The sequence below is a fragment of the Larimichthys crocea genome, chromosome XX, assembly GCF_000972845.2.
Source record: "Larimichthys crocea isolate SSNF chromosome XX, L_crocea_2.0, whole genome shotgun sequence".
NCBI lineage: Eukaryota > Metazoa > Chordata > Actinopteri > Sciaenidae > Larimichthys > Larimichthys crocea.
In genome coordinates this window covers 10933480-10948056 of record NC_040030.1, presented here as the reverse complement: position 1 = coordinate 10948056, position 14577 = coordinate 10933480, and the positions used below count along the sequence as shown (strand labels likewise).

General features: G+C 39.3%; 1 protein-coding gene across 1 annotated transcript in view; it reads right to left on the bottom strand.

Moving 5' to 3' along the window:
• The window catches only part of gsap (gamma-secretase activating protein), a 36255-nt gene that overhangs the window by 8537 nt on the left and 13141 nt on the right, over positions 1-14577 (bottom strand). The window contains exons 23-28 of the mRNA XM_027272467.1: positions 13220-13251; positions 10936-10997; positions 8984-9079; positions 5255-5325; positions 4913-5007; positions 4091-4210 (exon numbers count right to left, since the gene is read on the bottom strand). Coding sequence (XP_027128268.1) covers positions 4091-4210; positions 4913-5007; positions 5255-5325; positions 8984-9079; positions 10936-10997; positions 13220-13251 — 476 coding nt within the window. The remainder of the gene's footprint in view (positions 1-4090; positions 4211-4912; positions 5008-5254; positions 5326-8983; positions 9080-10935; positions 10998-13219; positions 13252-14577) is intronic.

Genomic DNA, 14577 nt, shown 5'->3' with positions numbered 1-14577 from the left:
ATAACAATACCAGTGTGTTTGAGCAAGGCACTGAATCCCTATGGTAGCTAACCTTAACCTCTGACCTTTAAACCTCTCAAAAGTATATAAAGATAACTGCAGCATCCTGCCAACATGCTCCACCAGTGGTCACAGCTGTGTGCTGTGACCTGTTTTTACAGGTTCAGTGGTCATGAGTTAATTTCTCTACATAAGCTACTATTCACACTGCTGGTGGCTGAGGGTACATGTGATTGATTTGCTGAAAGTTGAAGGGCAGATACTCATGACTCCACTGTCATCAAAATTGACATTAGTTGAGAGCAGGCGTACATCACTTTCTAGTCTTCAGGACGACCGTGCACAATTTTTGGTGAAAACAAGCACTGTAAAAAAAAAAAAAAAAAAAAAAAAAAAGCCTTGTGGCACCGTGCCTAAAAGCTCCTGCGTCACATTTTTACGGTTTTCTTTGCTTGTCCAAACAATGAAGGACAGTACAAGAAGAGATCTGTGGCTTCAGGCCACCCACAGAGAGGATGAAAATAGTAAACTGTGAGACCTTGACTGCTGATTATTCCTGCAGATCTTGTTTGGGATAATTTATATGCTTTGGGTCACAACTGTTCATCACATTACTGTACTGTAGATTTTGGTCGGTTTCTGCAGAAATTAGTTCATAACAGTTGTGGTACACTATCAACCACCTGGGTGACTGTGGTAATGCTAAAATTAAAAGGCGAAAAACAAGATATTAGGTAGCACTAAAGCAAAATATAAAATGACCAAAGTCAGTACTTACTACAGAACAGGACTGTCTGTACAAATTTTCATGGCAATCTATTTGATAGTTGTGAGATATTTCAGCCTGAACCAAAGCAGTGAGCCCTAGAGTCATGCCCCGGGTAATAAAAATATTTAATTTACTTTGTGTTTTGAACTTTTTTCTGTAGAGAAAAACCCGTGGCAGCACCTCAAACAAGACACTGAAAGATTAAGGTCCAATATCCCATCAGGGCTTTTACTACTTAACTAAGACAGAAGTGACAATGTTCCTCTGGAGAAAATAAAGTTTTGTTTGGTCAATTTGTAGTTATTCCAGTGTAAGTAAACAAGTCCGACACTGGCAAAATCTCCTTTGTCTAAATATTTCTTTCCTTTCATTGGCCAATATTTTAATGCACCATTGCACAAATCTCCCACTACAGCCATCTCTAGTTCTGCTTTAAACTTTGATTCATCTGCAAACAAGACTGTCTCCAGTCTCCAACAGTATTAGATCGTTTTAGATGGTGTGGTCACTAATTTTTGCCTCAGCTTAAGTCAGTATTCCAGTATTCAAACACAAAAGAACCTGAGTTGACTCAAAGATAGAGTAAATAATAGTTTTGATAGAACTGAAGCCAACTTTTACATTAAACCTTTGACTTGTACACATAGAGACCACTGCGTGGGTAAATGTAACTAGGAAGTGGTTTTCACAACAGCAATTAGGTCATGCTGCCTGAGATCAACACAAAACATAAAATTAATCTTTCAGATTTGCTTTGGTGTTTGTTGGGTCTGATCACTTCTTCATCGATCACCTCCATTTCTTCTACATGATGAGTGCTGACGGTAGCTCCAACACCTCCATCAACAATTGCTCCTCCTCAGGAATGCCTCTAATCTCTGACCTTAGTTCTTGGTACATCCTTACTGGTCTGCTCATTGCAGTCATTTGCCTGTTTGGTATCCCTGCTAACATCACCGTGATTGTAAAAATGATTCGGCATCTGCACATCTCCACCATCTCGAAATGGCTCTTCTTTAACCTGGCAGTGTCGGACCTCCTCTGCCTGCTCTGCTTGCCTGTTGGGATTGAGATTTTCTTCAAAGGACCAAATTTGACGCATGGAGTCTGTCAACTTTTCTTTTACTTCTTCTTGTTCTGCATCACCTCCAGCTTAAATATTCTGGTGCTGATAGGTCTTCAGAGGTTCCTCCAGGTATGTGACCAACATTCCCAGAAAGATTTTCTAATTTGTAAGGAAAATAAGATACAAGTTGCACCAAGGATTTAATGGATAAATATGTCAAGTTGCTGATTGGACTGCATCCTGATCCAGATATGCATTATCCATTTTCTGGATATCCACAGGCTATACTGGAAGACCAGAAACATTGGCCATTGGCCCCAGAGGCGAAATTCAGACTTGGCCATTGGGTTCCAAGATTGAGCTCAAGACAATGTATTTACATGCACGGTTAAGCCCAAGGTGTCTTATGTGTTAATGTATTTTAACTCTTATCATTTCAGCATGTATGGCTTCAATTTAATTTATGCAGTGTTATCATGGATTGTTGTCAACTCTTATGTTTTTTTGCTTTCAAAGCAAACATTAGCTATTCTGTGAAGAGGTACAAAAGTGGTGACAGTATAAAACTAAAAATATCTATTTTTATTTGCCAGGTTCTTCACCCCCGAAAGTGGGCAAACCTGGGCAAGAGATGGCAGCGGTTTCTACTGTTTACTGCGTGGATGCTTGGAGCACTGTTGGCTCTTCCAGTTGTGTTTTCACTAATAAAGGTGAAAACTGAGGACAAGTGCACTGACGGATATTCTTGCAATAATCGAATGATCACACCGGCGCTCCAAATAGTCTACGTCTTATTTATAGTTTTCAGCCAAATAGTGTTGTTGTCTTTCTACTTGCTACTTGTTAGGAGGGTCAGCCAAACACAAATGCCTGACAGGAAACCGCTTAGATCTACTAAAATTATCATTACAATAATCGTTGTCTCCCTGGTTGTTTGCTTTATTCCTCTCATTCTTCGAGTGGTGCACGTGTCTGTGTTTTTCACAGCAGACAAAGTGCATCATGTTAGTAAGATACTGACATTTGCGGAGTGTTTTTACTTTTTCAAACACTGTCTGAATCCCTTCCTATATTTCTTTGCCTCAAGGCTTCACAACTATAAAAGCAACACTACGAGCAAGAGTGCCTCCCATCCCTTAATGACAACGTCTAAAATGGTCCCAGCATTATAAATGGTTTCATATTTTAAAATTATTCACACTAATGTAGTTGAGTTGATAGAGATTAAAACAATGTGCTAAAGTATTCTTCAGCGATCGTCTGAATACAGTGTGTCTCTTTTGTATTTACAATTTGGACTGAATTTATCATCTTAAATACCAAAAATAGCTTTTTCCTGTTTTTTTTGTTGTTGCTGTCTCTATTATACCTTTTTTAACTATATATTTTCAATATATTTTGCTGTCTTTTTTAAATTAAATTAATTTCTTCATACTTTTTGGTCTTTGGCTCTCTGTACACACTTCACATGATGAACACTAAGAAATACTACCCTGTCCACTGGTATAAACATTTAAACTGATGATTGCTTGATTTTTCTTAAAAAATATTATTATTTGTTTAATTCGGAAATCAACATTTTATAAAACTGAAACTTTGTGATTTACAGCAGCTCTAACTGAGTGAATGAAAAAATAACAAGACAACGTCTATAGTGCTATAGAGCTAAATACTAACTACAGCATGCTGACAATATTAAAGCTAACAGCCTAACATTTATATAACATGTATAATGTTTACCATATTTAATATATTCATTTATTATGTTATCATGCTAACATTTGGCAATTAGCACTAGATAGAAAGTATAGCTGAGGTTGATGGGAATGACAATAGTTTTATGTCAGGTGTTTGGTCATAAAATATACATTTTGACCAGATGATAACACGTGATACAATGTTATTACAATTCCCTGTGGGGAACATGAATGTCTGCATCAAATTTAATGGCAATCCATTCAATAGTTGCTGAACTACATCACTAAAAGTTGCAAATGTCAGAAAGAAAAGGTCAGAGGATCATTAGGATTCATCCTCCTGAGGACCAATGGTGTATCTTCCGAGGATCATGAACATCTGTACAAAACTCCATGGCAATCGATCTAATAGTTGTTGAGATGTTTCAAAACGGAGGTCCAACAACCAACCAACACTACACCACGAACGACAAAGTTCTTATCACCATACATAACTGTATTTCCTTGCAAAGCCTCTCACACACGCAAAGATTTAGCATTTTATGTTCGTTTGTGTACCTGTCATGAGCCGCGACACAAAGGTTTCAGTGAGCTGCAGGATGCCTTGGTCAATGTACTGTAGGAAGGTGTGATGAGGGAGGCAACGCACAGCAAACACTGCTAACAGGGTGTGATAGCCTGGAGAATAGACAGAAAGACAAAGGGCAGATGAATAAAAAAGAAGATAAAGCAACAAAGAAAAAAAAGTTAAACAAGACAGAGAATAGTTAGTAATGTTAGTAACATTTTCTAATAAGCACTAAACGCTAGGTTCAGTTTTGTGAATGCTGTTACTTTTACAGGTATTTGGTCATAAATTAAAACATTTCTGCCAATGTGGCTAAAAACACAGAACAATAAAGGGATCTATTAACACAAACGGCAATCTGTAATTGTTCTTTTCAACTTTTATTTACCGGAGAGAAACAGACTTAGTGTGCCTGCTGTTTTACAGCCTCACACTCACATTTACCCCTGCAGTCTCAGTGTTAGAGGTGTGGAGCCTTGCCTCGGGGCATTTCTCACTTCCTTTCTCGTCCCCAGACAGTTTAAGATTCTAACCCACAAACTTTTACACATAAGTGAGTAAAAATCATGGGATTGTGTAACGGGGGGGTTTATGGTTTCAAAAATTGAAAAATGGATTCAAATTATAGAAAATATATTCACAGTTTGTTTTCGCCATGTCTGCACTATGCTAATGTTTAACATATTTTTGGATACATTAGTGCGGAACAGAGCGGGTCTGTTGTCCCTCAGTGCAAACACACATTTATTGTTATTCTGGGTTAGAAAAAGATAGACTGGATTATGACAACGAAAAGTGTGTGTGTGGAGTACCAGGTGGGAGGGGCAGGCAGAGACCCTTTGTGGCTTCTAAGATCCGAAACATGAAGTGAAACACGGACCACTCAGCTGGACTGCCCCGCTGTTTTCTGGAACACACAGAAAATCTTTGGACGGGAATGTTATGTAACATGAGCGCACACATACAGTAAAGAGGGGTTATCTACAATTTGCACATGTGAACACACAGACAGCAGGAAGTGATGGAGGAGGTCTGGGGCTACACATGCGTAAAGATGAAAACACACATTCTGTCAGCGCTTTATGCTTTACATTACATGAGTTAGAAACACAACTTTAAAAGGAGACACACACTGATGACGGAGAGCTACTCACAGGGACAAAACATGAGGGCCGAGTTTATACTTTAGCCAGACTGACTCCAGCATGTGTCTGATGAGCTCCAGCTAAACACACAAACACACACACACAGACACACACATGTTAGCGCTCAGGGAAGGAGATGCTCGATTAGATTCAAATGAAACATTTTCTTTAACGTGCAGCCGGAGTCACAGGCCTGGAAATTTTGCACAACACAAGCATCTCGTCACACCTGAAAAACATGCAATTTAGACAGTTTTTTTTCCAGCTATGATGATGGTTTCTTCATGAAAATGTACACTTGTTCTATGATCAGTTTCCTCACTTCCCTCTTTTTTCTTTCCTACTTCCCATTTTCATTTCCAGCAACACAGTGGACGAGGGTGTGAACACGCATTTTAGCACGCACACACACGCCCCCGTCATTTCACAACACATGTCAGTGTCAGCATCTGGTAACATTCCAGTGCACCTGACTCGTCTGAAACGTTCCTGCCGCATACGCTGGAACATACAAACACACACTCCTACTTTCCACACACCACCACTCTGTCATCTCCTGTAGAATAACAGGAAGACGATCTGTCTCATTCACATCCTGCACAACAGTGGGAAACCTTCCACTAACACCAGAGGCAACGTCCTCCAATGACCTCAGGGTGGGAATTTCAATTAGCTTTGCTTACGCAATGGACAAAAATAAAATCAACTGACAGATGTACTAATATGCTTCGCTGTTCTGTTTTGGGCTTTTCAAGCTTTATCGAACCCTGGGCCCCCGCAGCAAGGATCAAGCCCCCCACACACAGGGCGAGCACAGTACCAACCGAGCTACACGCCGCCCCTGCACATCCTTTATTAAAGGTCCAGTGTGTAAGATTTAGATGGTTCTACTTTCAGATGATTTACTCATAACTATCTTTTCATTAGTGTATATTAGCCTGAAAATAACAATTATTATGTTTTTATTACTTTACATCTGCAGCTGGTGTGCGTTTTTCATGTAACATCGTTCCATAGTGGTGTGGGCTGCAATCCACAACTATACCGCTAGGTGGCATTAAATCCTACACACTGGTCCTTTAAGGTTTATCACATTGGCACATTCCCAAATAAATCAAGGCATGCTGCTTCTCTTAACACTGTAGTCATTAAAGTCATTTCTAACTCTGTCTTGTTAATCTCTTTCCACTAGAATTTTTTTCCTTTTTAATTATTTATTTCCATTTTCACTTTTTGTTTAAATTATTTTAACTTAATTATGTATTATTATATTTATCTTTTTATCAGATTTTTATTTTTCATTTTGTATCATTTTATTTCAATTTATTCTTTTTTTTCTGGTTTTTGCCTTTTATTTTATTTATTTTTATTTCTATGTACTTTTATTATCATTATTTCCATTTTTTCTCCTTTATGGGATTTCTTTTACTTTTACTATGTTCGTCCATGTGTGTATACTTTTTATAACTTATCAGTGATAAAGTGTATTCATTGATTTCAGGTGTAATGAGGAAAGCCGGATATAACTGTGAAAATTCTCACTGTGTGATTGAAGCTTTACTGTTTCCACTTGCTGGTGTGTTTGTTTGACCCTGAGGGAAAGTGCTCTGTGGTCGATACATGCTGGTTTGAGTTTATGTTTTAAATCACATAGCCACAATAACAAAGAAGTGCAGGCTGATATTTTGGGAATCTATTTCTCTCTCCTGTGGACAGTGGTTACCTTCTATCCAGTGTTTTATTTATTATTTGTTACATTGAATTTGTCACAGGGATTTACAGAGATTTATTTTGCCAGCACTGTCAACACAGAGGGTAATACTCCAAGTCAAAAACTGCTGTTAATCAGCAAACAATTCATCCACCGGTCTCTTAGCGTTATGAACTAAATGTAATGTATTTAAAACAGTTGTTTTCCAAAATCAGATATTCACTGTTACAGCCAAAAAGAGAAGGTGGCAACTTTTCACGTTAAATAAATTATTCAAGTTTAATTACTTTCTTTTCTGACTAACATCTCTTGTGCTTGTCGCTGATGCAATCCAGACCCCTGAAGATGAGTAAAAAAAGGATAAAAATATGTAGCCGGGATGTTTTTGTGCTGAGAAGAAAGTGATTTAAAGCCACAGACTCATACACAGTATTCCCTGTGTAACGTTCTATTAGAATAAAATCTGCAATCAGCGATTTGTCTTAATGAGCCTCAGCCTGACAAAGCGACCGGATTTACACAGTGTAGCTCCCCAGCTGAAACAAAGTTCAATAACCTTGAGTACAGAATGAGTTTTCTGCATAATTAAAATGATTTCAGCCTATTTTAATTCATTGCATTACTTTAATACGTATTCCTGCTTTTAGTAATTCATATTTAGCTATTAGCGTGTTGTTCTTTGCTATGACATTGGATTAAAAAAAAAGGAATGTATCTCAGTTGTCGATGGCAACAGGGACAAGAAATAAATAACTTTGACAATAATGTGCTGTGGAGCCGTAATGTATCATAGCAGAAGTTCCCTGGCTCTTAAAAGCTGTAATCTATTTCACCCCCAACTTCTCCCCTGTGTCAACGCAGCCATTAGTCTCAATAAGCACCGACAAGAGGCGGAGATGTTCTTTATTCGTGGAAGGGAAGTCAGCCCTCTTTGAAACAGTACCACCCAAAGTTTCTAAAGCATGAGTCAGCCAGATATGTTAGCACATCGCCCCAACTGGTGAGTTAGTCGACTGTTTTCTAAGTAAACGTCCCTGAAGGCAGTTTCTTATCAGTCTTCGTGAAAGTATGTTTAAATAAGTCCGGCTCCCTGGATGAGAAATTGTTTCACTTTCACTCAGCGGAACAGATTCAATAATCTCGTTTGTCGGTCGCACAGGCAATGCCAGAATGATTACAGACACGCCTATTTCCATTACTTTCATTTTGAGTCTGGAGGCGCAGGTTCTCGAGCCCGTGGTACCGCGCAGAGCCATCGACCGATCCAGCAGTGAGCAGGGGGGATTTCTTTGGTCTCTTTTATTTTGTCATTTGCAATTCCATAAAGTCCCAAAACGTGGTGCATCCTGCTTTCTATTCAATTCCAGCCTTACCCTTGGCCTGATTTAATACTGTTGTGTTGATATATGCTGTATGTCTGCTTTCAGCGGTTCCTAGCTGTGAAGGGATTTACCACCCAGGAATACTAAAGACTGACTTTAGAGAAACCTTTAAGGGGAACTGAGACCAAGCATGGTTACGTCTTTCTGCATGTTACGCAGATCCCACCTGCTATTCTTGGGTGGATACAAAGGGCGTAGGTTAATGGATTTATAAATTTAAATCAATCTAGAAATGATAAAGAAACAGTGGGGAACTGAGAGTCAATGAGTTGAGCGGTTGAGGTTACGTCTTAACCAGAGAGGTGATGTTTGTTTTAGAGGACTGAAGTGACGACACGATGGCTTCTAGCAACCTCTTTTAACTGAAGAGCACATATCCATTTGTGAGCTCTGTCAACCATTTAACTAAAGTGGAAAACTCCCTGGCTTTTCCACTCAGCGATCCTCTCTGTGAGTGTCACTTAACCTTCCCGAAAAAGAGCAAGGACAAACATTAAATAAATATAACTTGAAGAACGATGAGCCTTTTAAAAAAAACACAGGAATATACAGAGCTTCTTGACCTCTCTTTATCTCCAGTAGACCCACACACACACACACACACACACACACACACACACACACACTCGTGAGCAGTATACCTACCAACTTAGCTACATAGCTGACAACCAGTGAGTCAATCTTCTTCTTCCCCAGTCGAGGCAGGTGTCTGCTGAGATGCTCTCGAAGCTTGTCAACCGTCTGAGAAGCAAAAAAACACACATGAATATTCTCTGCACATGTACAATATGCAAGTGTGTGTGTGTGTGTTTGGCTGAGAGTCAAACTTTTTTTCTGTGCTCTCAGTGGGGTCAAATTGAGTTCACCACGACTTTTCCTTTCGACTACAGCGTCCCAAAACTGATTTAACCAGCGAGTGCAGTGGAGATGAGAGAAGAGAAGAAGAGGAGCAGGGAAGAGATCTGTAGATGTGAGAGGTGGAAAAGCCCGGAAAATGAGTTATGGTCTAAAAACAGTGTAAAATAGGAAGGACAGAATAACCAGATATCCTACTGGGAGGAAAGGAGAAAGAGAAGTCAGTGAGAGGAAAGAAGAAGAGGGGCATAAAGAATGATGGGAGAAGTGATGGAGGAAATAAAGACAAGAGGGATCTTACTAAGAATAGCTGAGAGACTGCTAGCATCTAGCCTGAGCTCCATTAAATTGAAGCTATCTGCTTTTTTAAAACTGTGCTGAGCACGATGAAAAATGGAGGATATGAAATTGTCCATCAAACAACGTACAGTAAAAGGGGGGAAAAAAAGCAGGACAGGGACCTTAAGATGCCCTTTTTTTAAAAACTGTCGACTCATCTGAAGCATAACAAGACTTTCAATTTAAAAGATGACTATAGAGGGAAATGATCAGCTGTCAGCATTTCAGTATAGATCTTTAGTGGTCTACATGTTAAAGGAAGAATCCACCTCCAGGCGATGTTAAACTGTTGTATGCCAACAGCCTGGGAGACTTGATACATCTAAGGAGAAATTCTACAATGTTTTACCATGAGGGTTCATGGCCTTTTTCACTTTGCTTCATCTACTTCTACTACAGGATGTCAAAGAAGCTGCTTGATCTCAGAAGGAACAATCTGGGCTGCAGCTGATGTGTTTCTGTTCTGCCTCCGCTCTTTGATTTTGAGTGGCAGGATGTTAACTTCTGTCTTTTTCGGAAAGTCAAAGGACTTTCTGCTTTTGAAATAGCTGCATGTTTCTTCACGACTGACTGAATGATTTGTTCTTTACCTGAATGATTCATTCGGCTGAGGTTTTCAAGAACATTCAAGTTCAAAATACTTCTTTAAACCAGAGGATTGTGATGCTACTTTGAGGCAACAAGAGGTGTTTCCAGCTAAGCTAAGAAGAATCTGACTAACCAGAACTTGGCTGCAGGCTTCAACGGCACCTGATCTGGTCTCGTCTAGCTGTAGGAGCATTAGTGAGGTCAGGCACCGATGTAGGGTGATAATTCTGTCACCATAATTTCCCAGTTTTAATTAGCGTTCACGGTAGCCCATGCAATTACAATCCAGAGGGTCTATGATGGTGACAGCCTTCATTTCTCAGCTGAATGCAAAGCTGTTCCACGTTCAAGGATAATACAGAAAGCTAAAAACTTAAATATGGATCCCCAATATCAGCCAAAGTCCATCGTTAGAGGTTTTCTTAAGGCCAGCTCTGTAGTTATATGTTGAATTATTGTTACATGAATGCTTGGGAATCTTTCCCATCGCTACCATGCACCCGATATGTCAATGCAACAAAAGCCCTGGCTCAAAGTTGGTGTTCATACATCCTAAAGTTGTCGGATGGGATTGAGGTTGCATGCCAGTCAACTTCTTAAACCAAACTGAATAATCAATTTCTTTTTGGGTCTGGCTTCTGCATATGGTTAGAAAAAGGGAAGGTTAATTTTAAAACACACTATTTGTAGCATTATGATTGTTCTTTTATAGGAACTAAGGCTCTATCCGTACAAAAATACTTTCAGCATTTGTGTTTGTGTTTGTGTGCGTGCATGTGCTGCAGCCTTGACCGGTTTTAGCTTCCCTCTCTCACCAGGCCTATGAGTGCCCTCTGTTGATGGTCCTCCTCCTGGAAAAGTGGCACCAACTTCTTATCTAGAAGAGACCAGGTTGTGAGAACACGCACATGAAAGAAACGTTTGAAGAAGTCTTTGATGCTGCATCTAGCCTAGAATGAATGGGGTAGCCTCAGGTGTGTCAGTGCAGTAACATCATTAAAAAGGGCAGTTGTAGGAATGGAAGGAACCAAAACTCTGACTTGTTTATGACTTTAATAAAAAAAAAAGGAGTGAAACTAAGACATTAATGGATTCTTTTGGGTTGGGTTGCTTTAAAAATACATCCTAAAGCTTGGGGGTTATGAGGCAGCAATCCTTCTGTGTGTGTATGTGTGTGTGTGTGTGCGTGTTTGAGAGTGTGTCTGCATGCTACAGTTTTTATTTTGCTTTTTTTGTGTCAGTCATGCAAAAATGGACCACGCTTCAGCTCGGTTACTGTAGGTGAATTATTGCACATTTGCATGCACAGACACACAGCATCTTTTGATCACTTGTACACATTTGCAAGAAGCTGGCTTTTTTTTATGTTACAGAGTAATATGAGACATATAGCACAGCTACCGGACAGGCTGCACTGCCAGATTCACTGGATGACTGTTAACAGTTCAAAGTTATACATTCTTGTTCTGAGTGAGCAGATATGAGTTTGGTATTCTGTTCGTCTTTACTTTAATACAAATGGACACATTGATTGTGTTACAAGGTGTTCTCATTAACCAAACCTGAAGCAATGTTGACTAATGAATTACTTGACTGGCAGAAAAAAAACACTATTTTGGTATTTTATCAAGGTTAAAAGCCAAATATTTGCTAGACCCAGATCCTTGGATTATGAGGATTTGCTTTTCACCCTTGGTCGAACAGACGCCATTTGAAATATGTCACCTTCAGACTTTGGAAATAGTGAAGGGCATGTCTAGCTGTGCTGGTGGCACGGCTCTGTGGATGACAATATCTGTTTATCGGTCCATCACTTTGTCACTGAAATATTTCAACAACTATTGGATGGATTGCTATTAAGTTCAGTGCTTTATATCCATGGTGTTCAGAGGATGAATCCTAATGACTTTAATGATCCCCCGAACTTTCGTCTAGTGCCGCCAGGAAGCAAAAACTTTTACAAATCAGTGAAAATATTATAGCCTACTGACTCTGATGATCCCCTGACTTTTTCTTTAGTGGCAACATTAGGTTGACGTTTGATGGTAAACATTATGCCTGCTTTACATCAGCATGTTAGCAACTCTGCCTTCGTACAGCCTCTCAGAGCCCCTAGCATGGATGAATTCACGACATTTCAATCCTCAGACTTTCATCAGGTAATATGCTCCTATTTGGGCACATGGTCAATCACTTGCTCTCGCTTTATTAGACTAAAAAACAAAGGAAGTACCAGCGTCTGCCTATTAGATCTTCTGGTATGAAAGAACTTTGTAGTAATAGTAACAGAGCGAGAAAAGAGATCAAACATCTCAGCATGAGTTTGGAACAGTGAAGTTAGAAGTTCAGTATCCTTCATTTGGCATCTTTATTACAAACACTGTGGGTTAACCTTTCCTCTAACATAGCTGTATAACTCCATGTGTAGCACATGTTATATAACAACATATATTACAACAACCACATACTGTAGCTATTAGGAAATCAGTAAGGCAGCTTTTTACATGAGTGCTGTCATCTGTGTATAAGTGACCAAAAAGCAGTGAACGTATGAGTGAGAGTGCGCAGTTTAAAAGTCAGTCTGAGAGCGGTTCGGGGTGCATGAGATCATCCATGTGAATGACGTGAGGTAAGGGAAGGTCCCATGTTGACACAAAGCAGCTGCACTGAGAGAGAGAGACAGACAAAAAGAGAAAGGAGAGAGGGGAAGGAAGTACCTAACTCCCCACTGTTATATAACTGTAGCCTTCTTCAACTCCCCTCTTTAAAAAAAATTTCATTGTATTCCCAACCCTTTCTCCCTTTCTTCCTTCCACCCCTGTCTTCTCAACCTCTTCCTCCAAGATAAATTAAAGTGGTGGTTCTGTTTAGCTGAATTCTCCAGTGGGCATGAAGAATGCGACCTCAGAAGAGCACACAAACAACACAGTTTTGAAGCCCCATATAATAAGCCATGGTTTTGTTATTTATGACATTCACACTCACTGCATTGTGTGTGTGTGTGTGTGTGTGTGTGTGTGTGTGTGTGCGCGTGTGTCTGCTTCATCTATAGATTTTTGTTTGTGTGGGTGGGTTTGTGTGTGCTCGTGCTTGTCTTACCAAGACACCAGGTGTCCACCATTGATAGAACTCTACAAAATAAGAAGAAAAGCTTTGTGTGAAAACAATCCCTCAAGCCAGCATTATAATAAGAGTCTTACTTTTCATGCTGTAAACCAAGGCAATATAATGCTACAATGCTACAATGATGCAGTCGACAGGAAAAAAAAGAAAATATATATATATATTTATATATAAATATAACTTTAAAAGCAAAAACTTTGTACGCAGGTACTGAAGTTTGGCCCGAGGGAAGCTAATTATGAACCACAAGGCTGTTGGTTTGATCCCTGGAACAAACAGGAAAGACTTTATTTATTTATATTTAATTCAGAGCAGGTTTTCATCGGTGCTGTTTAAAGGTGCGTGCCCATCGTCAAGTCACTCTATCATAAACTGCTGACGGGCTCTAGTTTTAATCTCATTTCTGCGGTATTTTAATTGAAAGTGGATATTTCATATTCAAAGAGTAACCTGGTAACAGAAGGGGACATGTAGATAATTCATGCGTATAATCAAAGCGAGTATTAGATTTTATGTACTTTAGGTTTTGGGAGTTTGTGTGGGTAGTTCAAACCAAAAGTGAAAGTGGTTCGACAGTCCATTTCAAACAGAGGAAAGCATCCACACAAGAAGTAAGAGCTCAAGTAAGTACATTCTGCAGCAGACAGAGAACAGACGTTTTTGTTCGGACACTGACTTTGGTAATGAAAACTGAACGTCTGCCATCCGCAGTCCTGTCTCACATTTATATTCATAGCGCCTTGCCATAGGAGTGTGCCATATGCCATATTTATCATGGCTCCCAATGGGTCATGAAAATTAAAGAATGAATTTTATTTAGATTACAGACAGAACACATTAAATCATCTGATCTTTTTTAAATGGAAACTGAGTTTTACTAATGTGTCTTTTAAAAAGTATAGCCCCAGGAGCACTTTTAAACTTGACTTCGCATCTTTATTGTATTAGATTATGTTTTATTCTTCACCTGATGGATTATACTTCACACTTGATCTACGCTGAAAAACAACGCAATCGTTTAAACACATTTTGGGTGTCAATGCACTCCAGCATAATTGAAGGAAAAGGCTGCTGCCAAAAACCAAGAACAGATCCGACTAACCAGTATTATCTGTGTAGCCAAAGCTTCCTTCTCCGTTGTTGTCAAAAAACTATTAAAAACACATCAATGAGCTACACTTGTTCCTTTATTATGATGAACATGGTAACATCGCTAGGCTAGCACAGTGACTAGTTTATTAAGTCATTCCCACATACACCATTTGTCATGGCTTTGAGTTTATGGTCTAGTGTTTCCTGTTTTATTTTGTAATTCTCCTCTCTGCTTGTGTCTT